Here is a 26,011-nt window from a genome sequence, read left to right as displayed (position 1 = left end):
GTTAAGATACCGATATTACCCGCAATTTTATAATCATTTGAGTAAAATCAAATCGACAAACTGCTGTAAAGTGCAACAAAGACGTGTTGAATTATTGAAAATGAACATGTCTAGCAGTGCTCCTGCAACAACATTAAAAGACACATTAAACCTAATTCATACAAATTGTGAAGCTACACGTGCTGAAACTGCAAATGTAAATAAGGAAAATATGAACTTTTCTGAAGGATTCATAAATATTTACAATTATTCAGTTGTTATAATTGATTAAATCAATGATGTCGCCTAAAAAATCTTGTGTGTAACACGGCCAAAAAGTGACATTTTGCCATCGCCTTCTTTCTGACCTCAGCTAGCGCCTCGGCCATTAAAAAAAGGCTCGGCCAAAAAGAACCACTTTTTGGCCTTGGTACACAAATAGCTATTATTTGAGTTGTTCAATTTATTTTATACTGGTACATAATATAAAACTTGGAAATATTGAAAATTTGAAAATTTGGTTTATAATTAAACGAATGTGAAAAAATAAAAAAACGTCCTTTTCAAAAATTAGCTGAACCACTTAATTCCTCAAGTACCTACTTAAACTTTTCCATGGTTCAGTCAACTACGTCTTCACATTCAATAATACGTATCTTGACATTTCAATCTTTGTGGAGATATCTGCTGTGACAAATATGACAAGTGCGATACCATCGATAGACCATAATAGATCATGACTAATGAATTATTTATTATAATTAAAAAAGTTGACTTTTTTATCCATTTTTTTCAAAAAAGTTATTTTACATTCAACATTGCATACAACAGTAAAATGTCTAATAAAGCATAAACATAAAAATAAAATAAACTCAATTCAAAGTACCTATTGATAAACTTAATCAACCAAATTTCTGAACAAATATTTTTGTGTTTGGCTTTAAAAGCATGTGACATTATAAAAATTATATCTATAATTGTTATTAATGCATTTTGTAAATAATAGTTGGATAAATCCGACAATAATTTTGTTTTAATCAACATAAAAGTGAAGCTATACTTGCCTAAGTTTATATTAGGTATTCCTAAAAGATTATAATAACAATTTCCTTTGTGTATTTAAGTTAAAAATAGATAAAATCATCCGATAACGCATTTCTTCTGAATCATAACAAAGTTCTTCAAAGAAATAAAAATACTTGACTTTGGATGCATTGTTAATTGGTTATCAAATATAAGTATGTATTATAAAAGAACGATTTCGATTGCACATTTCATCATTTCTCAAAAATCATGGTTCTTCTTCCAATAAGTTTCTTTGTTCTTTGCGTCATAATCGATGGAATTGCTAGTCATGGAAGACTCATGGATCCACCGAACCGCAGTTCCTTATGGCGCGTAAACCCCGATGCTCCCCCAAACTACAATGACGATCAAAATAATTGTGGAGGAAAGAAGGTAAGTTTTATAACGCGATTACATTTTAATTTTTAATTCTCTTTAGACCCAATGGGAAGTCTTTGACGGCAAATGTGGTGTTTGTGGCGACCAATACGATGCACCTCATCCTCAAGACAACGAAAATACTGGAACATACGGCAGAGGGATCATCGCGAAAGAATATGAAGCTGGAAGCGTCATTGATATTGAAGTTGTTCTCACTACTAATCATATGGGCTATTTCAACTTCAGGTTTGTCGACATTTTTATTTAGTTTTCTGTTTTAAAAAAGTAGAATGTTTATTGCAGCTTGTGCGTTTTGGAAGATCCGGAGGCTCCTGAATCTGGTGAAGAATGTTTCAAACCACTGACTTTGGGAGATGGTTCACCGAAATACGTTTTACCGAACCAACAAGAAGAAGGTCTTACTACTGTTGACATTACAGTAAAATTGCCTGATGGTTTGACCTGCGAAAGATGTGTGTTAAGGTGGCATTATACTGCAGGTAATTTAATTATAATCCACAATACATATTAGGATGGCTTTATTCGTAATTTTTATTCACAGGCAATAATTGGGGAGACTGCGATGATGGAACATCTGGCATGGGATGTGGACCACAAGAAACCTTCCGCTCGTGTTCAGATATAACAATCAATTGAAAATATTACGTAATAATGGTTTATTTCTCTTATTTTTTAAAAAAGACGACTATTTGTTATTTGAATCCTTGAATCCTTGAATTATCCCAAACTAGCAGTTTAATAAAACCTTTATAATTATTATTATGTAGGGGCATTAATTATTTATTGTCTCCACTCCGATCAATTTCTGTCACTCCTTTAAGGTTGTAGGTAATATGATATAGCAAACACTGATTTATTTACTTCTTTAACCAAAATACCATCAACATTCTCTGTTTAACAAAAAATAAGATTGTTTTTAATGGGTAGAGTAACTCCAAAATAGGAAAATGACGGTAATAAAATGTGCAGAAGCTTCTTCGTGTCAGGTGGCTTACATCAAGATCGCTTTTTGTTTGATGTAGGCATTGGCGTGGATTCTGGAAAGAATTTAGAGTCACTAGCTTCAAGCGTACGCCACTGGTGTAAACAAACAAAGATGTGCGCATTAGTAAATTTCTTCAGTGCGCAAGTCAGCTAATTAGTCTAGCAGTGGCGTAATATGATTCCACACAATTAACAGAAGTTAGATTAACAGATTCTCCTACTTCTGGAGATTCTCCTACTTCTTCTTCTACTGGAATCTTCAAATCAAAAATTGAAAATGCAATCAAAATGTATCATTCTTATTTTAATGTCATTAAAAGATACAACAATACAACTTTAACCTGAGGTAAAATTTTCCATTATTGGCACCTCTGGCGCTCCATGCGCTTGTTTGGTAATATTTGAATTTCATAGATAATACCATGTAAACAGTAATGGTCTTTTCGTTCTATCCATGATTTTGATATTGTAAGATTAGAAGATATTACGCGCACTTTTGTGATGTTTAAGGTAAATTAACAATAACATATTTTTTCTAAATCAATACAAAGTTCTTCAAAAAACACTTAACATACGCGATGCTAATCGGTTTATCAGATATTATAAATAAAACGAATTTTACGCAACTCTACCATTTAATAAAATCATGGCTTCTTTGCCAATCAGTTTCTTTCTTCTAAGTTTAATTTTCAGTGGAATTGCTGGTCATGGCAGGCTGATGGATCCCCCAAACCGCAGCTCCTTATGGCGCGTAAACCCCGAGGCTCCGCCAAATTACATTGACGACCAAAATAATTGTGGAGGGAAGACTGTAAGTTGTAGAAAAGTACGAATCACACCTGGTTATACCTTTAAACTTATTTTAGACACCATGGGAAGAATTTGACGGAAAATGTGGTGTTTGTGGTGACCAATATGATGCACCTCATCCTCAAGACAATGAAAATACCGGAGCATACGGCAGAGGTCTGGAAGTGTCATCGATATCGAAGTTCTTCTCACTACAAATCATATGGGATTTTTTAATTTTAGGTTTGACGATGTTTGATTTATAAAGTGTATAGAAAACATTTCTGTTTAAGTGAATTTCTGTGCGTTTTGACAGATCCAAATGCTCCAGAATCTAGAGAAGATTGTTTCGTTCCACTTACTTTGGAAGATGGTTCATCGAAATATGTTTTAGAGAACAAACAAGAACAAGGGGCTACTACGATTGACACAACTGTAAAATTGCCTGATGGATTGACTTGCGAAAGATGTGTGAATCGATGGCATTATAATACAGGTAATTTAATTAATCAATAAGTAAAAAAGAACACACTTTCATTCTAGGGAATTATTGGGATGAGTGCGATGATGCTGGTGGATGTGGGCCGCAAGAAACTTTCCGTTCTTGTGCAGATATAGTTATCAATTAAATTGATGACTTGTTGTATCTTCTTATTTTCACGCCTTTAACGCAGGTGTATTTTTCTGTTTACCCCGTTTGTAGGATATAAATATACCAGGAATTAATTAGACAAATAATTCTTTTTGGTTTTGTGGGTACCTATACTTACCAATTAGTGTTAGAAATATATTATAATCAAACACAAGAAAAATAAGAAAACCGAATGAAGAATAGACATAGAGCGTTAAAATCAACTCAATGAAAGATCTCAATAAAATTTGGCTATTGAAAAAATTATTAGAAACAAAATTTGTCATTATTTTTAACCGTTGTTAGAATGATACAATGTAAGTATTAATTATTATGAAAAATTTTCGAACACAAAATGTTAAATCGAATTCTTAACAACTCAAGTGCGAGAAAAACCATAGCAAAAACAGCATATTTCTATCTATTTCGAAGATATTAAGCATTAAAAATTTTGAAAATAAAAACCAACTTTAATCGACTATTATTTAGTTATTTATTTGATCGTACAGCGTACTGCGTGAAATTCTGCGTTACAAGAGTACTATCGCGGAATCAAAATTTCGAACATCACTTTTTGACATGACAATGTGAAGCAAGCTTTATTGTCATTGTGACTGACATAAAAAGTAAATTTCTGACAATTGCTGTGCCGTTTATAAATTTTAAGGTTATAAAGACAAAGGACAGTTTACAATTTTTAAACATCAATCAATTTGATGTTCGAAATTTTGATTCCGCGATAGGTATACCCTATAACTTAAGCTTGCTCTAAAAATAAGAGAGATATTGACGGAAGTAAAACATAGTTTAAGTGAAATTTTTTTAAATTAAATTTTCTAATTGCACAAAATATCAGAGCAAATTCTTAACAAACAAAATGCAAGAAAAATCTGTCGCAGTTTCCGACCGATATTTCCAAACCTTTAAAGTTTTGGCTCTCTGGCGACAATCAAAAATTTTAATCAGGTACTCAGTTATTTGTTGACGTAAAGGACAAATTAGCACAATTTTATAATTGGATTAATTTTGATTGTAAGATAAAAGAATAAGCACCGCTGAGATGTTGCAGTTAAAAGTACATGATAACATTAATTGATAACACCTACATGACTCTCAGACCATAACAAAGTTCTTAAAAAAAAGGAAAATACTTGACTTAGGGGGCATTGTTAATTGGTTATCGAATAATATAAAAAGAATGATTTCTACTACAATACTATCATTTCAAAAAAATCATGGCTCTTCTACCAATTAGCTTCTTCGTACTATGCGTAGTTATCGATGGAATTGCTGGCCATGGCAGGCTCATGGATCCACCGAACCGCAGCTCTATGTGGCGCTTTGACCCCAAAGCTCCCGTAAATTACGATGACGATCAAAACTACTGCGGAGGGATGACTGTGAGTTAGATAAATCGTGTAAGTTGAATATCTGCAATTTCTAGTCTTTTAGACACAATGGGACGACTTTGGCGGAAAATGTGGTGTTTGTGGCGATCAATACGATGCACCTCATCCTCAAGACAATGAAAATACCGGAAGATACGGCCAAGGGATCATCGCTAAAAAATACAAGTCTGGAGCCGTCATTGATATTGAAGTTGTTCTCACTACAAACCATATGGGCTATTTTAACTTTAGGTTTGTCGAAAATTTCGTCTGCTCTCAGAGAGCTACATTGTTTATTTTAGTTTATGCGTTTTGGAAGACGCAAATGCTCCAGAATCTGGAGAAGAGTGTTTCGTCCCAGTGACTTTAGGAGATGGTTCCCCTACGTACATTTTACAAAACAAAGAAGAGGAAGATAATGATACTATTGATACTACCGTGAAATTGCCTGATGGTCTGACTTGTGAAAGATGTGTGTTGAGATGGACCTACACTGCAGGTAAGTTAAATAAACACGATAAATAAATACACTCACATTTTTCTTGAAGGCAATAACTGGGGTCAGTGTGACGACGGAAGCTACGATGAAGGATGTGGACCACAGGAAACATTCCGTTCATGTTCTGACATAACAATCAGTTAAAAAAACAATTTTAATTGCACAGAACTTTTTAATTCTCCTCAATGCACCTCAATCCGTTTCAATCCCCGTTAAGCCAATTGGGTACAATAAATATTTTTTGGAGTAGTTGTGACCTTTATTGTCAACTAACAATTAATTACCCACTTAATCTGCATATCTACACGTGTATTTTGAAAAAAAAACAAAATATTTTACATACAATGCCCTCTTATTGAAATGATAATGTAGGTACACTCCGATAGTGTTGATAACGTTTTTACAAAATTAAGTAAAATCCGTAAGTATTAAAAAATAATTTATGTAGGTACTTTAATTTACCTCTCAAACTCTCAAACGCAAAACATTTTTTATTCTGTACGTAGATTTCTATTTATGTTAATAGTTTACAAAAAAAAATTTTCGTTTTTTTTTTGATGGATTTGCAATAAGTACCCACTTAACTACGATTCTAAATTTCAAAGTAACAATACAATTCAACAAGTGTTTTTCAGAGACAAAGTCTACATCGCAATACTTCGCAATTTTATTAAATCTTTAGCACAATTTCAATTACTGAGTACTAAATTTTCATTTCACAATGTAATTTTGATTTTATTTGTCTCCTTAAAACCAGATTTGAGTGTGTGGTAAGCTTCAAATTATGATGCCAATGTATGCTTAAAAGTGAGCAGGAATAGTGTTTTTACGACTCTGACGTCCTAATTGCTTTACAGATTGCTTTTACCTACGGCAAAATAATGTAAATAATTGTAAATTGGGTTGAGTTTTATAATGAATAAATCGATGAAATTTGAGTTTAACTGATCGAAGTGCTATGACGGGAACAAAATGACCTATTTAATATTTTTGAAGTCTTCGACTGTATCTTTATCCCTAATTAAATTATCCATCTAGTCTCTTAAAGACAGTCAAGGACCACTGTTTTTTTTTCATTATTTCTAAAAGGATCTTTTAATTAAATAATTCCATATTCTGCAAATTAGTAAATTCAGCAAATTAAAACTAAAGGTGATTGTGTACAACAAACATTGCGTTCTAACAAATCAAAACACTTCTAGAAAATAAGAAATTAAGATCATTGCTTATTGTTTAATTTTGTTATTAATGATACCAACAACCGTTAATTTTATTAAATCACATAATCTATTTGTAATCTTACCCTTATTAACTTATTTATTCGAAAAGTATCACTTTAATTACTCCCTAAATCGTTCAAACAAGCTTATATTTACAGTTCCTATCTTAACAATTTTATACCTAATTATCTGGCAGTAAATTATTAAGAGATAAAAAACATACTCAATAAAATCTTGTTTATCTAGTCGAAAAAAATTACGTGAACCTACAGGTGTTCCAAAAGTGACACAAAAAGAAACACATACAACAAGAATTCATTAATACAGGGTGTTCAAAAAATAGCGGACCAACTGATAAGAACGTCAAACTCTAAGACACTGTGAATTGGAAATGCTGTTTAAAATTTTTATTTGAAGCTTTGTAAGGGAGCAAAATAACTTTAAATACTGCGAAAAACGCAATAGTGTTCAATTCTTTCGGTAATTATTAGGAGTATAATTTTGAGACCAGAGCAACACATTGGTAGTTACAATTATTAATAAATCATGTAATTGGTTACTATGGTGTTAGGTTAAGGCTGTAGAGGGCGTTTGCCGCAATATTTGTACATCACTCTTTAGAGTGCGCTTACGCACCTCCTACTCAACCATCCCAGTTTACTTGGGAGGGTTGCTATTATTGTAAAAGAGTCGGTTCACAACCTTCAGAAAGGAACCAAGAACCTGTATCAGTAGTGCAATAAACGGTAGAAAGCATTTCCGAATCAGCGCATTATTTTAACACACGACGCTAACTACGTGGTCACGTGCCTAAGTCGCGTAGCCCAAACATATGGTTTGCAATTAAATTTGATAACACCTGACCAGTAAAAGTCACAAAGTAGATCAAGAACCATTTGTTCTCTTCTTGGTATGCGAATAGTCTTGGGTCTTCCATGATCCTGATAAATTTGGTTCCAATCGGCCCATCTCACGTACCTGTTGATAAACTCGTTGAAAAGTATTCTTGGAGGGAATTTGCCAGTTAGAAAATTCACAAGCCTTACTGCCCCTTACTGCTTCTCGACTGTTTCCTTCAGGTGTCGGTATATTTAGCAAAATTATACATCTTTAGAGAAATAAACTCCTCTAGTTTGTGACACCCAAAAAAATGTTTGACTTTTCTAAAAAAATGGTCATTGTCAGGCACTAGGCAACAATTAATTACTGAATTCTTGAAGTGAAATGTTGCCAGATTAATTTTGCGATTTTAAGCTTATTTTTAAAAGTGCAAAATAACGTTTTGCATCAACATTTAAGGCATTTAAAGACTGTAAGTATGTAAATGTCACCCAAAACATGAACTCTGTGGAATTTTGTAAACCTTGAAGTTCATTATAAGGAAAAATTTGTGCCACAATTAGCGCCCCTTTAAGTGGCTGTAGATTTCCAACGAAGCACTCAATAATTGAAAAAACTTAATTTAGCTACTAGTTACGAGGGTAATTCCAAAAGTTTTGAGAATAGAAAAAACAAAACAAGTTAGATCAAAACTGTTTATTACAGCTTTTCGAAATAGGCCTCTTGAGCTTCTATAAAAGAGTGCATGCGCTTAAACCAATCCCTAAAGCAACCAGCCCATGCCTCTTGGGGTAGCGCGCTAACTTCGTCCTGGAATGCTTGCAGCGCGTCATCAGGACACTGAAACGACCGGTTTTGGGGTCATGGTGTATACCCAGGTTTCATCACCTGTAACAACCTCTGATACACGTTTGGAAGTGCCATCTTCAAAACAATCTGGCATGTAGCGGCACCAATCTAAGCGCGCGTCCTTTTGCTCCTGTGTCAGCTAGTGTGGCACCCAACGCAACGCAATTTTTTTTACTCGCAGGTGTTGGTGCAAAATGCTGTCGACCGCTGCCGATCCAATGTTCAAGATGTGCTGAATCTCGCAACATGTGATTCGACGGTTATTCACTATCAGTTCCTCCACAGCATTAACGTTTTCTGGAGCAACTGCGGTTGAAGGTCGGCCGCTTCTTTCTTCATCCGTCAATGTTACACGTCCGCGCCGAAATTCACCATACCAGCGGTAAACCGTTGCTTAGGAAGGGCTTTCATCCCCAAATGCCCCTTTTAATTTTTTAAAGCACTGTTCTTCCTTTATGCCAACTTTGAAGTCGTACAGGATCATCGCCCGGAATTGTTCTCTGGTCAGTTTCATTTTTATGACTGATTCGCGCTTCTATTATAAACTAAAGGGTTATAGGGGGTGAGTGAAATTTTTGTGGTATAGTCACCACTAGTCGTCCGTTATTGTCATGGAAACAGATAACTCCCCACCCTTCTTGTTTCTTCCATTCTCAAAACTTTTGGAATGACCCTCGTATTATCTGAAGATTCACGTAGTAAATAGTTGGTCCGCCATTTTTTGAACACCCTGTATGTAGCGCTTTAAAATTGATGTTATTCAACTGATTTATACATATATGAAATATGTAGATAAAATTAGGAACAAGTAAAGTTGAATTACACGTATACAGAGTGTCCCAAAACTCATGACCCAGAGAGCAAAGGAACTCCTCGCAATACCTCTACCTATCGTGATTGGCTACCGTATTTTCGTCTTAACTCGACTATTTTTTGCCTTAATTTTTTTTCGTTTAGAAATTTTGATTTCCTAAGGTTGTTTGCATGTGCCTATTTTTACTGGGTCTCAAGTTCTGGGCTAGCCTGTATACCCCGTTAACGAATTTCATTCATTAAAATCTACTACAATTTGCATTTTTTCTGGTTTTTAGAAATTACTTTTATAAATTTTCTATTGATTTCTATTTGACAAAATATTGTCCAATGTATCAAATTTTGATTTCATGAATTGTTACAATGTTGCGAAATTAATAAGTTTGATAATAATTGTTCTTTGCACTGCAACAACAAAATAAAATTCTAATTGTAAGTTTCGGTTAACACAGTTTATCATTATTTGTCATTTTTTCTGTCAATTTTGAACCACTTTGTAGAAAGAATATAAATAAAGACTTATAATTTTGTTAGTAAAACTTTTGGTTTTTATTTTGCCAATAAAATGAAATAGGAAGAGGCTACTTTGTCTAGAAATTAAACAATGGTCTGTCGTCATTTATCTATGTTGTAACAATTTAATTTTTAACTAAATCTGCTCCTTTCAACATCATGTCATGTTGATCAATACATTTACAACTTTTATTTAAAGTTTTACTGGGTTATCTCCTTCCGAAATGTGAGAAAAGATAAAAGATCGGAAATAATTACAGATAAATCTAACAATGAACGATTTCGTAACAAGTAGTGGTTTAATTTAGGAATTTTTTTTGACTTCATAAAACTTGGAATTGGGGGTGGTTATCTCAATTGAGAACAGATAACTCAATGGAAAACCAATATCATAAGTCATCATGATATCTTTCGTTCTTCGAATTTCCTTCAAGTTCAAGAATATTCATATTTCTTTAAAATCCAAAATAAAGTTCCATTCATTAACTTTTGGGCTAATTTTTTAACTTCATTTTAAATCAACTGAGTTAATCTGATTCTATAGAAAAACCTAGTTTTGCTTTCAGTTAAAAAACACAAATAATTTTATTTACCAATTTTATTGCACTTGTAAATATTAAAAGTATAAAAATAGAACATTTTCGTTATTTATAATAAATAAAATCACTGTTTCTGTTGCTTTAAACTTCATCTAATTCTAACATCCGCACACGACCTAAATGTCTCTTGTGAACCACAGCCAAGCGTAGAAGTTCCATTTCCACAGTTTCCCCAATTATTTCCTAGAATTAAAAAAATTACCGAACACAATTTATCGAAGACCATAAAATTTATCGATTTTCCAAACTTCCTACATCTTACCTGCGGTGTAAGTCCACCTGAGAACACATCTTTCGCAGGTCATTTTATTAGGCAATTTCACCTTATTGTCGACTGATCGATCTAATTTAGAAATTGGAAACTTTACAGATCCATCAGCAAGTTTCAAAGGTACGAAACACGTCTCATCCTGTTCAGGAGAATTATGATCTTTCAAAACACACAAACTGTAAACAATTAGTTTTTTGAGTCATTTCAAACAATCTACTCGTACCTATATTTGAAATATCCCAAATGATTTGCCGTGAGCAACACATTGACATCTATCACACTTCCTGCTTTATATTCCGCGACAACAATTCCTTGCCCATATTTGCCGGTATTTTCGTTATCCTGAGGATGTGGAGCGTCAAATCTGTCACCACATGGGCCACATTTGCCTCCAAATTTTCCCCATTGAATCTGTAAAAAGTATCGTCCACACATAATCATAATCATTTTTTAACTTACGGAATAACCCCCACAATAATTTTGATTGTCGTTGTAGTTAATTGGGGCACTTTTGTTGACTCGCCACAAGGAACTGCGGTTTGGTGGTTGTAACATCATGCCATGACTTGAAATTTCATGAATGACTATAAGTACGAGAAATAGTACAACTGTGAAGTTAGACATTTTAGCCATTTTTAGTTTACTTGGCTAATGGTAATTATGCGAGTATTCACACCTTTTATAGGTGGTTACCCCTACAATTAGATAAGATAAACAATTGGGACACAGTCGTTTTCTGAAAAGATTTTGTTGTTATCTTTTTTTATTTGTAATGCTTTATTATTTACTAAGAACATGGACAATAACACTAGTGTTTGTTTTGGTGGAATTTTGACATTTAAATTGGTGAAAAACTTGCGACATTCTGTTTTGAATTTCGTTGAGAAAAATTCATTATTTTGATTGCTTAACACGAAATCCCTTGACAAACTTATGACTATGAATACTAAAAACAGTCCACGTAATTTCTATCGAAGAATAACAGTTTTTAGAAGTATTATTCTACAACTATTTTTACGTCAGTATAAAAATTTGGTCGTTTGACCAAAAAGCTCTGCTTTAGTTACTTTATTTTAAATTGTTACAATTTGTGTTTTTTCATCTTCTTCTTGAACTAAACTTCCTTGATCCATCCGTCGATTTACTCGATGTTTTCCGAAACAAAGACCCAAAAAAAGTCTTCTTGGGCTTCTCTAATTGTTTTGACAAATCACTTAACGAAGCTATAGTTTCGAGAGACTGCTTCGATCTTTTGGTGGTAGTTTCCGCATTCTTCAAAGCAAACTCCGTCTGGTTTCCTTCATCTGCAAACGAAGGAAATATTTTCTTGGATGCAAAGATTTTTTCATTTAACGGAGACAGTTGTGGGGGAATTTTCGGCACGTGTAATCGACAATCATCACCCGGAAAGTGTCTTTTATTTCCCGGATATTCCGGAATGTTAGGGGTCGTTAGCATCATTATCCGCTGCGAATCCATAGAACTGCGAGTTTTTTTAAACGAATGTAGTTCCTGGGATTTTGAATCAACTATTACGTAGTCATTGCCCGGTTCAGGTGGCTTATTTGCTTCTATAACTGTAGGCGTTGATACACTGGAACCAGGGGCTGCTTCTACTACAGAAGGATTTGAAGCTGATGATACGTTCCCTTGGATACTTAGTTGAGGTGAGGGCGGTGGTGTATGGATAGAAGGAAGTTGCCCTAGAGATTTATAAGTATTTATGGCAGTAGGACTAGCGCCACCATTAACACCTGCAACGGAAATTTAACGTATGATTGAACAGTTGGTTAATTTACTCGAAATTCCACCAGAATCAGCCTCCAATTCATTTGGATTGCACGTTCTAAAAACCAGCCGACCGATACACTCATAGCTTCCAACGCGATCCTCTGGAGTTCGTCCATCAACTTCATCTTTCTTATACATGCACGAATTCTCATGTTTTTCTAAAACATTAATCTCCATCGCGCATCCCGGGCCATGATGTCGCTCCAATAAAATTGGTAATTTAAAAACACGTTTATTTTCGCGTTCAACATTCTTCGTTTTAGTTTTCTCATGTTCTTCTTCTTTTGCGTGATGCTCAGGTACCGGATCTGGTTTCGGTACTTCTGAGTCTGGTTCTGAATTTATGACTGCATCTCCTCGTTCGCTTAGTTTTGTAGCAGACTTTGCACCATGAGAAATTGCTGGTGTTGCTGCTGGTGGTTTTTTTTCTGCCGTTAGTCCATCGCAAGTTTTACGGCAGCAAGTTTCGATAGTTATTACAATGACATCTTTGCCTTTGGAGCCCTTGCAGTTGCAGACGATTTTCTTTTCTGCGTCAGTCATTGATACGATGAATTTTGAAACGCATGACAGATGTTTGACTGTTCAGAAAACTGCTACTCAAAAAATGTGATTTTTTTACATTTAGACAAAAAATCGTAAATAGTAAATGCGACGTTTTTATTCCAAACTTAATCTAATCAGTACGATCGATCAAAATTTGACCTCAAACTTTCAAATTGTTTTAGATTTTACTGTTCTTTAGTAATAAATAGATTTAAGTATGAAACTTTTTTAATTCCAATGGGAAATAGCTCAATAAATGAATCCGCGGCAATAACAACAGGATTAACGGCAAACTGTTTTATTTCATAAATACCAAACATAATTTACTCTTAAAACTAAATAAAATGTTATGAGGGTGATAACAGTGACAATAAATAGCAAAGTAAATCACAAATTATATATCAAAAGCCAACTTCCGCGGCGTCATGAACTGCTTCAATAGCTCATCTGTGATCTTCGCTCGACGCTCTTGATGCTGCGAAACCACCGGCGTCAAAGTATCAATCAAAATCTTCTTCAATTCTCCCGTCAGAAGCGCCCCACTGGTGTAATCTTGTCTGATTTGTTCTAATTTTTCGTCATCTTCCAAAAAGAACGTTAAATACTGATATGAAATGTCCACATCACAGTTCCCTCCTATTTTCCGGTGCTCCTCGACTGTAGTTTGTCCCCCCGAAAAAGCGTGTTTGTTAATTTTATTCTTCACTTGTTTGGGAGTATCATTTAGATAGATAGTAGAGTTGGGGTCAGAAGCAGACATCTTAGTTTGTGCACCTTGCAAGGCTGGGAAAAAAGAAGCGTGGAGTAATGCAGGTTTCTGGTAGCCCAATCTGGGAGCGACGTCTCTAGTCATCCGAAAATATGGATCTTGGTCTATCGCGCAAGGAATTAAACAGGGGGCTTTCTTTCCTTTGAAAATGTGAGGAAAAGAGGTGGAGAAACACGGAGTCGCTTGGACCGCAGGAAAGGCAACTTTTCCAATGACGGAGCTGTCATCAAACCCGAAGATTCCTTTCACTTGGTTGAACGTGACGCATCTCTGAATTTTGATCATGTTTTGGTAGAATTCTGGGCACTGCCTGTGAGAAAATCAAAACAGTTATTATTTTTTCGTGTGAAAAAAAAAACACCTACCCTATGTATGTTAGATCAGAGAATATAAACGTTTTTTCTACATCAAATCCAATGGCTATGATGTCTTTGACGTTTTCAATGGTCATCTTCATTGCTTCTTCCATTTTTAAATCCTTCCATAAAAACTTCTCATCATCTGTTAACTGGATGACCAGAGGTACATTGAACACATCTTGCAACCATTTACAAAATATAAAAGGAATAAGATGTCCCACATGCATGGAATGTGAAGAAGGCCCCCTTCCAGTGTACAAATAAAAAGGTTTTCCCGCCTCGTGGTTATTTAAAATGGAATGCATATCTCTATGAGAAAACACAATTCCTCTTCTTAAAAAATGATGCACTTTTTGACCAATTGCTTTTTCGAAGCGATCCAACAGCTCTTGATCGATTTTACTTGATCCAAACTTCTCTAAAATGACAAAAAGTGAGCTGATGCAATACTTGGATAATTGCAGTTATGTAAAGAACAATATTGTAATAATAAATAATTAAACTTACTTATTAATTTATCATAATCAATTCCTGTTTCTGAGGTGGTAACCACGTTCCAGGGATCCACGAAATCACCTTCCTCATGTTCCGCGGTTTTTTCACTTACATTGAGACCATCGAAATTGTTAATTATTTCTCCAGACATGACGAATGTTGATGCTAATACTGCAAAAACTAACACAGACAGAGTTCAACGTGGACTGTTATCACAAATTTATAGTGAGGTTACAAATCCGAACATCTGACACTTCGATGACGTTAGATGTTGAGATGACATTTGACATTTTCAAAGCAGCGCCGCCATCTTTGACAACCAGCTATACACCGCAAAAGTTGGAGTATTACGCTCATCGAATATTTACTCTGTTTTTAAGCATAGAAGCCATTTATTAAGACGTAACAGAGGCATATTGTTTTTTTCATCGTGGACTAATTAAAATTTGAACAAATCAATAACGCAAAAAAATTGTTAATTTTAGAGAAATATTGATTATGAAAAAATGATCTGGGAGTGAGACCACTTTATGAACGAACTGAAGTTGTAGTGGTGCATTTTGGGTTGCATAGTTGGCAACCGTAAATTAATGTGTCAGTGTCTATTTTTGTCAGAAATTCAAAAAATCTTCAAAATTCCTGAAATGTTCGTTTTCCAATTTGCACTCTTCTAATTATGTGGAATCCAACGGTGTTAAACTCCGTTGTTAAAAGTTGGCCTTCGTTTTCAGTCCTTCATGTCTGCGCATGGACGGAAACAGCTGTTTAGCTGTCAGATGGTGCGAGCACGTCGTGTAGTGTGCTAATGGGCATCAAAACAAAGGTGTATGTAAATATTTGGTGTGGTAACGTGTAAAAGGCAAAATGCCTTGGTATAAACCCAATTTACCAGAATACTTGAAGAAAAAATGTTACATCTACTTAATCCAAAGATACGTGGGACAATACTTGGAGGAAAAACTCACGGCGGAACATCTCACAGTGGATTTATACAAAGGCACTTGTGTGTTGAAAAATCTTCGTCTGGATGTACAGGTGAGGGACTATTTTTGCATTTCTGGGAACTGACACCCGCTGGAAACTAATTGAACGCCATTTACGTATTTCTGGTTAATGAAATGTGGGTTTTTGAAGATAATGCGTCGTTGTTTTTCAAGTAATTTCGAGGTTTCCAACTGTTATGTCTGGAACATGTAAACATGCGCCATCAAAACAAATTATGTATCAGACTCTGATTTTCTGGACTGTGATTGATTTTTCGTTGACTGTCTTTTGAAAAGTTTTAAGACTGTATAATCGTCATTAGGCTAATTTTACAATGCTGATTAGGGCGCCAGTTATCAGTCATTTAGTAAACTAAAAATTGTTGTGGGATTTGGCAGGCTAATTTTAAGACAGAATTTGTTTGAAAAGATTTGGAACTTTTCACAGAGAATTTATACCTGTTTAGATGAACTTACAGCCTTGACAGAATTTTTCACCGGGGACGTTCACCCCGGTTGTAACAAAAGAATCTACCTGAAGAAAAATATGTTTATGAAAAGTTGTCTAAATTAGTTCTATAAATAAATTGACATGTTATTTATTTATACTGATACATATTTTCAAGATATTTTTCAAGTTGCACTAGGATTTAAAGCTGTAGAAATATGAAATAATCAGAAAATTGATCCTTATTAGTAATTAAATTATAAAAGTACTAAAAAAATACAACACAACGGTAAAACAACAAAAACTCATAAAACAGTAGAATTGTTATTTTCGTTTTGTTGATTTTTAATTCCATTTTATGAGTTTTTTTGCGATGGAAACTTGGTCAGATCTGGTTATAGTTCAGCCAAGTTGGTCTGAGCCACCATAAAATCATAAAAATTAGACGGCAACCGCAACCGGACAGTTTGCGGTATTTTGTCATTTATGACGAGACATCTGGCCTATTTAGGGATGCTGTTCTTATCGCAGGGTGCAAACTTGAGCAAATAAACCCTCATTATGTGCACTTGAGAATCTTTTGAAGCTGTCCCGTTGCGGTAGCCCGCAAATTTTTATGCTTTTATGGTAGCTCAGACCAACTTGGCTGAACTATAAATCTGGCATCATTCGAAAAAAAAAACGAAAATGCCAAATTTTGTTCCCACCAGAGCAATACTTTTCCAATTATAAACTAAACTATACAACATAAATCAAAATGATCATCTTTGGCCGTTTAATATTTTGTATTTTTTTTAAATCTAAACAAAATCGGATTGAGATCCTACAAAAGCTAAAAATTGACATTAAATTTCACATTGAAAATTGTGGATGGATTTTCCGCACACCGCTGATTTTCTCGCGAAATTTTGCGTGAGATGAAACAAAATTTTAATTCAACTTGTGCTAATAAAAAACATTAAAATGTATTTTTTTTATCTAGATTTAGCACAATTCTTGGTGATACTTTGGTGAAAAGCATGAATTCGTCGAAAAATTTGTTACTGTTTATATAACATCTTTGTCCTAAGATAAAATTTCCCAAAATTATTCTCAAACTCTTATTATTTTCTTGCAAAAAGCAACTTTTCAAAATAATATTTGAGATAGTTTCGAAATTTGTATTTGAAGAACCTTCAAGACTTTTGGATCTCGAGAAAATATTTTTTTTGCATACACAAACGTTATCATGAAAATGAGAAGCGGCTGTTAAAATTCCGGTCGTCTGAGTAATCCGTAAATCAGCTCAGTCAGACTCAAATGGTTTAATATCAAAATATTTACGTACAGTTTTTCAATTGTTAATTAACTTCGAATGATCTATTATTAGCAACAATCGCCACCACAACACTAAATTTTTAAGTAGGAACAATTGCAATCCAGCTCTTAAAATCTTAATTTGGAAATGGAAACATTGAATTTAGAATTTACTATTTTCGTGCCTCAATTGCTCCCCACATATCATGGCATGACATCACTATTCGAAGAAGTAGAATAACAGAAAAGAAAATGTTTACAAATTTCTGTACATACAACTCAAACATGTAAACAATAATGTTTACATATCAGTTGTTATACACCTCCTGCTATTCTGCTATGTTGTCCGTTTTAAATTTTCTGAATATCTTCAGAAGAACACATCAAAAAACGTATAAGTGTCATTTCGAAGGTCAAGATTAAATAAATGTAGGGTCAGCACAAGCGCTCCGAATTAACAAATCGCAAGGTCGGTCCATTTTCCAGTTGTGCGACGCAATTATAGAAAGAATTTCCTCGGTATATTAAACTGGCCTGCTTATATTTAATTTGCAAATTTTCTCAAAAATACGCCAAAAATACGTGATCTAACTTTTATTAGAAAAAACTTATTTTCGAATGTACACCATTAATTTTAAAAAAGATACGACTTTAAAAATAAACAGTTCTTTAAATTAAATTTTTGTTAGTTTTATTTTGTTTATTTATTTTTTGTTAGGCTCTTAACGAATTAGCAGAAAAACAAAACTGGCCCTTCCAGTTCGTCGACGGTTTCATTGAAGAGTTGTTTGTAACGGTACCATGGAGTTCCCTCCTCATAGAATCCAGCATCATCGAAATCACCTCTTTGCGGATCACGATGCAGCCCAAACAACGAAATGAATCTGGTTAGTAAAACGCAGCCTTGTCGCTTCCCCATTTACATTAATTTAGCGCTTGTATTGTTGCAAATCACATTCATGATTACAAGGTGTTTTGTTTTCATTTATCGTTATTCATGCTTGCTTTCGCTTGATCATCAATTTTGACAGTTTGGTGTGAAGGCAATTTTGCAGCTACTTCAATGTTTGAGTCCATGTGGTCATCCATGACCAGTTCCATGCATTTGGCCGAAGAATGTGTAAAACAAGGATTAGGGAATTCCCCGAATAGCAATCAAAGCTACGAGGGTTTAGAAGCTTTCGCCCAGACAATAGATTCAAGTAAAAATTCTTCATCCCTTTGAGACTGTTGTAACGACAATTTTTTACAGTTTTGAGTAGGATAAAAGTCAAACTTGTGAACTCGGTCGTTCAGTTTGAACATCTTCCCAAAGGCAGTCCCACTGGAGTCGGAATAGTTTTCAACGTAGAATCGTAAGGTTTAAAGAGCGACTACTATTTACAAACTCATTTTTACTTGCAGGATACTGTACGCAGACGAATCGTCCAATGACCCTCCCAAAGAGGAGGCCACTGATCTCTCCAAACAAGAGGAGAAAAAAGGGTACTTTGAGCAGTCGTATACGGCCAGGTCTGCGCGTTTTCAGGGCATTACAATATCGACCGTCGAATTTTCGGGGAATGCACGGACGGAATCCACGATGTCGGATTCTTTGTCGAACATTATTGATACATCAAATATCGCGGAGGAAGAGTTAGAAGAGTTTAAGGAGGGAAGAAACAAGAATCAATACATTTCAAACGATGATCGAAGTATCATCAAGTTTGGAGAATTCGGAGGAAAAATTGAGGTACCTTAAAAAATTGGGAACTTATAAATTGGCGTTTTTATCTATTTTTCTTTCTCATTAAAAAACGTGAAACATAATAATAAACAGATTGCGCAAATAGCACGCACGACTTTTTTACGGCAAATATGACATAGAAGGTGACACGTTTTATTTACATTCAATAGAAAACACTTTTGTCATTCATCATAAACAACATTTATTTGAATGCTTGAAATCTTATCGGATTATTTTTTTACAAAAATTATACGGATTTATTTTCTTGCTGAATTTAGACCCGACTTTTATCGCTTTTTCAAGATGAGTCTACCTACGCAAATTAACAGGCAATCGATAAAAATTGAATACACCCTGATGCGAAATTTCCTGGTATCAGTCGAGAGTTGCGAAAATCCACTTTCTTTAGCCTTGTCTAACTATAATTATTGATGTACGCAGCTTGTGGTGCGTCTGAAGCGCACCGAAGACCTGGACGGTCCAAAGGTGTCCATCAAAATTGACACCGCACCTCTCCTTCTGTTCCTCTCTCCTCGGCAAATCCACCTCCTCTTCGAACTTGCGACGGGTTGGACAAGCCCAGATGTGGAAGATCAGAGGTGAAAATTACTCTTTGCCCGTTCTCTCTTCTATATTTATTTTGCAGCAACTTGCTTAGTACGAAATACGCAGGAAAACCAATGTCAAGCACGGATTACGAAAGAATAGAGAAAGACTTGCAGCAGCAATTGGCTAATCCCATGCCGAACCTTGAATATGGATTTGGCGGCGGTCACGGGTGGGCAACGGGTGCTTTAGGTTTGTACCGACATAAATGTAAGCGCGTTTTAACGATTCTTTCAGACGGGAGCGATATCGAGGAGAACTTTACTCCTCTAGGAAAGCACTCGTGCGGTTTATACGAAACAATGTCTGCAGCAAGTACAATGGAGTCTAGTTTTAGTTCCAGCATGGCAAGTTCCTACACTGATATGACAAGTCGCACTCGCAAGAAAAGTAAGTCATGGTAACGATCTTACGAGATTTTTATATCTGTTTATAGTGAATAAGATCGACGTGGACCCTACAGCTGAAATATCGCGATTTGAGATTCATATTACGTCTCTAGCGCTCGTGTTACTAAACGAAGATATTTTAACCGAGTCGTCGACAGCCAATGGTAGATTGGCACCTTCCAGTGTCGCTCAAATGCAGTCTACTGTCGCCAAGTTTTTTAAACATGCGTTTAATGTTTTCTCAGCTGGGGATTTTAGAACAGTCAATAATGCTTTAGATGACGCCTGTTGTTTACTCAACCATCTAAGGTAAACTGAATTATAATTCCATTTTAATGACAATGCAGGGAAGCTCATTATAATTTCTTAATTCGATTGACGTGTTTTGCTACTACATTTTTATAAGCTGATTGTGAATGCAATTGGCTCATTAATTGCTTCTTTTTTAGATTGATGGCGTCACCGCTTCATCTAGAAGGCGATGAAAAAACCACAAGCAGTGCTTTTTCAATTAGCGGTTATTTAGAAGCCACCAAACTAGAATTAAGCGAGTTTCTCTACAACAGCGAAACGAAAGGGATAGAGCACGTACCTTTGATTACATTTAGTGAAGCTAAATCTCCTCAGTTCGAAAGTCCTGCCACTGCCAAACCTAGCCTTAAGTTAATTTTTAAACATTTAGCTAAAAATACAAAAAGTAGCAAAACAGGACCCAAGACTGATCTCTTGTACGTCATTTTATCTAAAATACCACCTCGCTAACTCTTCATTTTTTAGATTTGAATTGCACAAGTGTTTAGTTGAATTAGATATTACCCTAGTTGATAGAATCGCAGCGTTGTTGAATCCGCAACAGATATGTGTCGTTTCTAAAGTGAATAACCCGTGGGCCATGGACAACACCGCTCATTTAACAAATCCAAGTGACTCTAAAGTAGATATTAGAATAACTTCTCCGGAAATAACAGTGAAATTACGATTCCCAATTCCGGATTTGAGACCACCGAACGATATGACGAAACCTCCTTGGTGGCACAGATGTGTGCGGCAGGATTTCTTGGCCCTGGGGTTAACGGGGATGATCTTCCAGACGTGTCTACAAACGAATCAGTCGATTCAGGATTACACGCTCAGGTGTAGGAGTTTGAATCTCGCTTACCATGAGGACGCCAATGCTGATCCTGCGCAGATCGGGAAGGCGGGATATGAGGACGGACCTATGACTTCTCTTCAAGACGCTATGACGGAGTGCAAGTGAGTTGAATGATTACAGTACAGTACAGAATGAACGATTTTGGTTTTAGGTTGAACATTCAGATCGTTCCTTCAAAGCGATCGGATCTGGAGGAGCCGCCACAGTTCCCACAGGATCCTATGACAACCTCCATTATAGGAGGACTCTTAGAAAACCAAAAACCTAACGGCCCATTTTGTGCAAAGAGAGTTATTTATGAAAGTGACACTCCGCATCATAAATACCAAGCAGGTAAGATTTTCCGGGATACGAAAGGTCCAAAAATGCCAATTTTTGGGTTTTACTTTTCGTTTTACGTTGTTTAGATTGATATCTTACGCTTTCCAGATGATTCCAAAGAGCTGTTAGTACCAGGTGATAAGACAGAAATAAATGATTTTATCAAATCCACCACGGCCTCCTCTCGAGTTCGTATAGACATAACGTTACCAATTCTATCAATGCAGCTAATTTCGAAATGTATGTACGAGAAACTTTACAACAGAATCAACAACGACCTGTTCCTGTGGGAACCCGGCGCTCCGAAACATAAACCCGCTGCTCCCGCGTACGATAATATTAATTACGCACGGTTTGGGAACATCGATCTTGATACTCAGGACGTGTACACCATTTGCAAAAGCAGAGTCCAATACGGTAAGAACTAATTGAAAATAAACTCGAGTAATTATCCCTTTGAAGATTCTGACAGTACCAGTGACGAAGAAAACGAAGCCGCCACAACAATTTTCTACTCAACTTACGGCTCCAAGATGAAATTATCCAACAATAAAATTGTCGCTGAATCAAAGCAGGAAAGCTTTTTGACTCTGAATTTTCAAATTGGTCAAGGGTTGCTTTATACGTGCACCCCTGTGCGCGACGCAGGGACTAATAACGTCATACCGAACCAGCAGGGCGAGTTTTTAATCAACGTCGAAAACGCTACGATCTTCATGGTCAGTGGGTACATGGGAGACTCGGATTTAAGTTACACCTGTGTGGAATTCCATAAAGCTCAAATGCACCACTGTGGTACGTTTTATTGTATTTACGAATTTCTGGTACATTTGGTTTTTTTTCAGAGATGATTTCAACCCCCAGTCATGGTCCTCCACTGAAAGACATCGGAGCAACGCCAGGGAAACACTTGCTTCCTACTATTTATCCTTCAGAAAGTGGGATGCTGGCCAACAGTAAGGAGCGTGGAGGAAATCGCGAAATGGTCACTCTCTGTGTTAAAATTCAAGCTAGTCATGAAACGCATAATGTTAAAGTAAGTGTACTGAACCCTTTTCTGGTGCTTCAATTCGATTTTTTTAGAACGTCTCCATAGCCGCTGGTTTTAATAAAATAACTTTACGACACAAAATGTGCAATGAGCCCAACAGCTGGGTGTCTCAACTCATTGACTTTTTCAACGTCACTGACGACCCCATCTTGGGGTACACCAGCAAACAGATCTTAACTGAGTTGTTTCTTCACTTTTGGGACTCTTCAATTGATTATCGCCCCCGATACTTGCCTCTCCGAGCTGTTATAACGCTGGGAACATTCAGCATTTCCTCGCATTTAAGCGCAGAAGTTAACAGTTCAACTTTGAGATTCATAGCGGAAGATTGCGGGCTATTCCTGAGCCAGAAAGGCGTGAAGAAGAATAATCTGCCATATTTCGGACCCGTGGATTTGAGACGGGACTACATTAACGTGATAGAGTTGGGGATATTTGAGATCAGTTTGAAGACTTCTGATAAGGTGGTTTTACTCGATCATCGAAGAGATTATAATACTTGTGTTGCAGAAAAACGTAGATACGCCTCATTTCGATTTGCGAGCTTCGAATGACATTATACACATACGCACCTGCGCGGATAGTGCTCGTGGACTAACTCAGCTCATTCAATATTTGGCGAATTACGGCGATTTAGTACTGCCAGACGATGGGACGTCAAGCGGAAGTGCCTTTTCTAGTCCTCGCCACTTGCCTGAACAAGAACTGGTTTCTGTGGAACCCCAAGAAATCAATAATCTCTCTGCGAGTCAGCATCAACAAATTAATGACCTGATTCAGGACGCTCTGGAAGACGTCGACGAAGGCAGCTCCACCTCAGGTAGAACCGTTTAACCACTTCTTAGTCTAACACGTTTTTATTATAGCAAGCATGGAGCAGCTCGCTGGCGACGACACAAACCGATTTTACTTCCCTGGCGAAGCAGATCCTGTACGACCGCTTCCTCAAGTTACCACTGAACTAGGACAAGTAACGTATCCGCCTCTCGTGGCGGAGTCCGATGAAGACTTCTGCTTCATCGATGAAGAACCCGGTTTTGATATATTTCCAAAGAATGGTGTTCCGGAAATCCAGTGGCTTACCGACGACCCCGTAAGAATAATCGAAAATCATTTTGCGCTTCCGAGCGAACGCAGCGATCCTCTTAAAACACCAAAGACTTTCCCAACTCCTACGAAGAAATATACGTTGTGCGAAATGAGCATTGTTTGGCACATGTATGGGGGTAACGATTTCGGCGCGCTCGACAAAGAGTTGAAGAAAACTGTGAATTTCTCGGATATGAGGTTGAGAGATAGTGTTAGTTTTTCGAATTCTCAGAAGGAGAGGGTTGTTATTGAAAGTGAGAAAGTCAAGAAGAAGTCTTGGTTGACTAAAGGAGGGCCTAATCGGGATCATAACGTTTTAATGGAGCTGCAGCTTAACAAGATTCGATTTCTTCACGAAGCTTATCCTGAGTCGTCCTCTAAAGCGTCGCGACAAGTTTTAATTATAGCGGAGATTGAAATTCGCGACCGCTTGAAAAGTAGCAACATGAATAAGTTCCTGTACCAATACATCAGTCAAGTCAGACCTAAGCAGTCTAATGCCAACATGGTAAGCGAAAAATATCTCCGCCGAGTCCTCTTAACTATTTTTTCAGCTCGTGATAAAAACTCTCCATGTAAGACCCGACCCTCAACTCCGGAGCCAAGAGTGTTGTCTAAAAATATCTGCTTTGCCTCTCCGTTTCAATATCGACCAAGACGCGCTCGGGTTCCTCATCACTTTTTTCACAGACCTTGGTACTGACACCAAAGGTGGTAAGTTTACGTTTTCAGGGTTGGTCCCAATGTGACTTTCAATTTTAAGACGATTTGCAAGTTGCCACTTCGAAGCATAACACACCGGTTCATCAGCCACCGGTGATGACTGTCAACGACGACAATGAAGAGCATGTCAAAGAAGAAGCGAAGAAGCAAGTCAACGAAAATCTCATCATGTTGTTCGAAGCAGAGAATAAAACGACCGAAAACTCGAGCGATGAATCGTCACACGTTTCGAGGAGTTCGGGGGAGGAAAGTCCCATTTACTTTAGGTTTGTGTGATTTTTTCTTTGACGACAAATGAACTCGAGGTCTTTGCAGGAAAGTTATATTCTCACCAGATGTGCCTATAAGATTAGACTATCACGGAAAACATTTTGATCTGCGGACGCACGGGCCTCTGCAAGGACTCCTTATGGGTTTGGCCCAATTAAACTGTTCGGAATTGAGGCTAAAGAGAATTACACATAGACACGGACTGTTGGGATTTGAAAAGTTGATGATGTTCCTTATTAAAGAATGGGTTACTGATATTAAGAAGAATCAAATTCCGAATCTCTTGGTCGGAGTGGGTCCGATGTACTCCTTTGTACAATTATGTGAGTGACAAAGACGTGGAAACTCGATCTGACTATATTTTTCAGACCAAGGAATTAGGGACTTGTTCTTTTTACCCTTTGAACAATACAAGAAAGATGGACGGTTCTTCCGAGGCCTTCATCGTGGTGCTAATAGTTTTACGACTTCCACAGCTATGGCTGCTTTAGAATTAACAACTCGACTAATTCATTTGATACAAGTAAGTCGACAATACACCACAAAACTCGTGTTGATTTCTTTTGTTTAGATAACTGCTGAAACAGCTTTTGATATGCTGACGCCAGGCCCTAGTGTGAAAATCAATCCGAAGACCAAAGTTCGCCGAAAGCGCTACAGCCAACCTAAAGACATCCGAGAGGGGGTTACGAATGCGTACAAATTAGTTAAGGAGGTAACGATGAGTAACCGAATTAACACTTTTTTTATGAGCGTATCTTGTAGGGAATTGAAGAAACTGCCGATAATATTCTGCAAGTCGCTTCTCACGAACACGAACAAAAAGGCTACAGCGGTGCTGTTGGGGGGGTTATCAGACAAATCCCGCCGACTATAATCAAACCTATCATTATCGCTTCCGAGGCTACAAATAATGTTTTGGGGGGCATGCGATGCCAGTTGGTTCCCGACGCCCGAAAAGAGGCCAACGAGAAGTGGAGGAGCGAAGATGCATATGATTCTTACGAGTGATAAATTAAGAGACTGGTTTGTGATTTTTTTTTACCAATAAGATTATAACTACAGTTTGACATTATGTGCTTTTTTCCACGTTTAAGTGATGTCAACATAGGTAACGTGTTTTGATAGAAAGATATTTTCTAGTTCTGATTTTC

The 26,011-nt window shown here is 36.5% G+C and overlaps 6 protein-coding genes and 1 pseudogene across 7 annotated transcripts; 4 read left to right on the top strand and 3 right to left on the bottom strand.

Moving 5' to 3' along the window:
• The first annotated feature begins 1,259 nt into the window (after positions 1–1,259).
• Positions 1,260–2,124, top strand: LOC148181278 (uncharacterized). The gene is made up of 4 exons (XM_088036954.1): positions 1,260–1,437; positions 1,484–1,671; positions 1,729–1,925; positions 1,988–2,124. Exons 1-4 carry the CDS (start codon positions 1,273–1,275, stop codon positions 2,080–2,082), a joined length of 645 nt encoding a protein of 214 aa, XP_087893080.1. The 5' UTR covers positions 1,260–1,272; the 3' UTR covers positions 2,083–2,124.
• A 949-nt stretch (positions 2,125–3,073) lies between these two features.
• Positions 3,074–3,848, top strand: LOC148181277 (uncharacterized; annotated as a pseudogene).
• Positions 3,849–5,057: 1,209 nt separating this feature from the next.
• Positions 5,058–5,986, top strand: LOC148181276 (uncharacterized). Its single transcript, XM_088035261.1, has 4 exons — positions 5,058–5,250; positions 5,303–5,490; positions 5,541–5,737; positions 5,787–5,986. Exons 1-4 carry the CDS (start codon positions 5,086–5,088, stop codon positions 5,879–5,881), a joined length of 645 nt encoding a protein of 214 aa, XP_087891387.1. The 5' UTR covers positions 5,058–5,085; the 3' UTR covers positions 5,882–5,986.
• Positions 5,987–10,659: 4,673 nt separating this feature from the next.
• Positions 10,660–11,475, bottom strand: LOC148181275 (uncharacterized). Its single transcript, XM_088038790.1, has 4 exons — positions 11,302–11,475; positions 11,066–11,253; positions 10,834–11,018; positions 10,660–10,754 (listed from the first exon to the last, which is right to left on the bottom strand). Exons 1-4 carry the CDS (start codon positions 11,473–11,475, stop codon positions 10,660–10,662), a joined length of 642 nt encoding a protein of 213 aa, XP_087894916.1.
• A 261-nt stretch (positions 11,476–11,736) lies between these two features.
• On the bottom strand, positions 11,737–13,176 carry LOC148181274 (uncharacterized). The gene is made up of 4 exons (XM_088048653.1): positions 12,642–13,176; positions 11,958–12,596; positions 11,888–11,908; positions 11,737–11,810 (listed from the first exon to the last, which is right to left on the bottom strand). The coding sequence occupies exons 1-4, from the start codon at positions 13,174–13,176 to the stop codon at positions 11,737–11,739; spliced, it is 1,269 nt and encodes a 422-aa protein (XP_087904779.1).
• Positions 13,177–13,461: 285 nt separating this feature from the next.
• Positions 13,462–15,145, bottom strand: TrpRS (Tryptophanyl-tRNA synthetase). The gene is made up of 3 exons (XM_088049687.1): positions 14,815–15,145; positions 14,314–14,725; positions 13,462–14,258 (listed from the first exon to the last, which is right to left on the bottom strand). The coding sequence occupies exons 1-3, from the start codon at positions 14,951–14,953 to the stop codon at positions 13,574–13,576; spliced, it is 1,236 nt and encodes a 411-aa protein (XP_087905813.1). The 5' UTR covers positions 14,954–15,145; the 3' UTR covers positions 13,462–13,573.
• Positions 15,146–15,486: 341 nt separating this feature from the next.
• Atg2 (Autophagy-related 2) lies at positions 15,487–25,927 on the top strand. Of its 2 annotated transcripts, none has more exons than XM_088049671.1 (24): positions 15,487–15,837; positions 18,248–18,416; positions 18,585–18,731; positions 18,782–18,884; positions 18,934–19,261; positions 19,697–19,854; positions 19,902–20,053; positions 20,099–20,251; positions 20,298–20,559; positions 20,700–20,978; positions 21,028–21,504; positions 21,555–21,736; positions 21,845–22,141; positions 22,187–22,519; positions 22,570–22,760; positions 22,808–23,239; positions 23,286–23,595; positions 23,642–24,372; positions 24,419–24,578; positions 24,628–24,853; positions 24,903–25,180; positions 25,226–25,380; positions 25,429–25,572; positions 25,623–25,927. In XM_088049671.1, exons 1-24 carry the CDS (start codon positions 15,667–15,669, stop codon positions 25,866–25,868), a joined length of 6,084 nt encoding a protein of 2,027 aa, XP_087905797.1. In that variant the 5' UTR covers positions 15,487–15,666; the 3' UTR covers positions 25,869–25,927. The 2 variants fall into 2 exon arrangements, with proteins under 2 accessions (XP_087905797.1, XP_087905795.1); XM_088049669.1 differs by having other exon boundaries at positions 21,833–22,141.
• Positions 25,928–26,011: the final 84 nt, after the last annotated feature.

This window comes from Gnatocerus cornutus, chromosome 1 (assembly GCF_029298725.1).
Source record: "Gnatocerus cornutus isolate USDA-ARS CGAHR chromosome 1, icGnaCorn1.1, whole genome shotgun sequence".
Taxonomy (NCBI): domain Eukaryota; kingdom Metazoa; phylum Arthropoda; class Insecta; order Coleoptera; family Tenebrionidae; genus Gnatocerus; species Gnatocerus cornutus.
The sequence above is the reverse complement of the archived record's forward strand: the minus strand, read 5'-3'. Positions and strand labels throughout refer to the sequence as shown.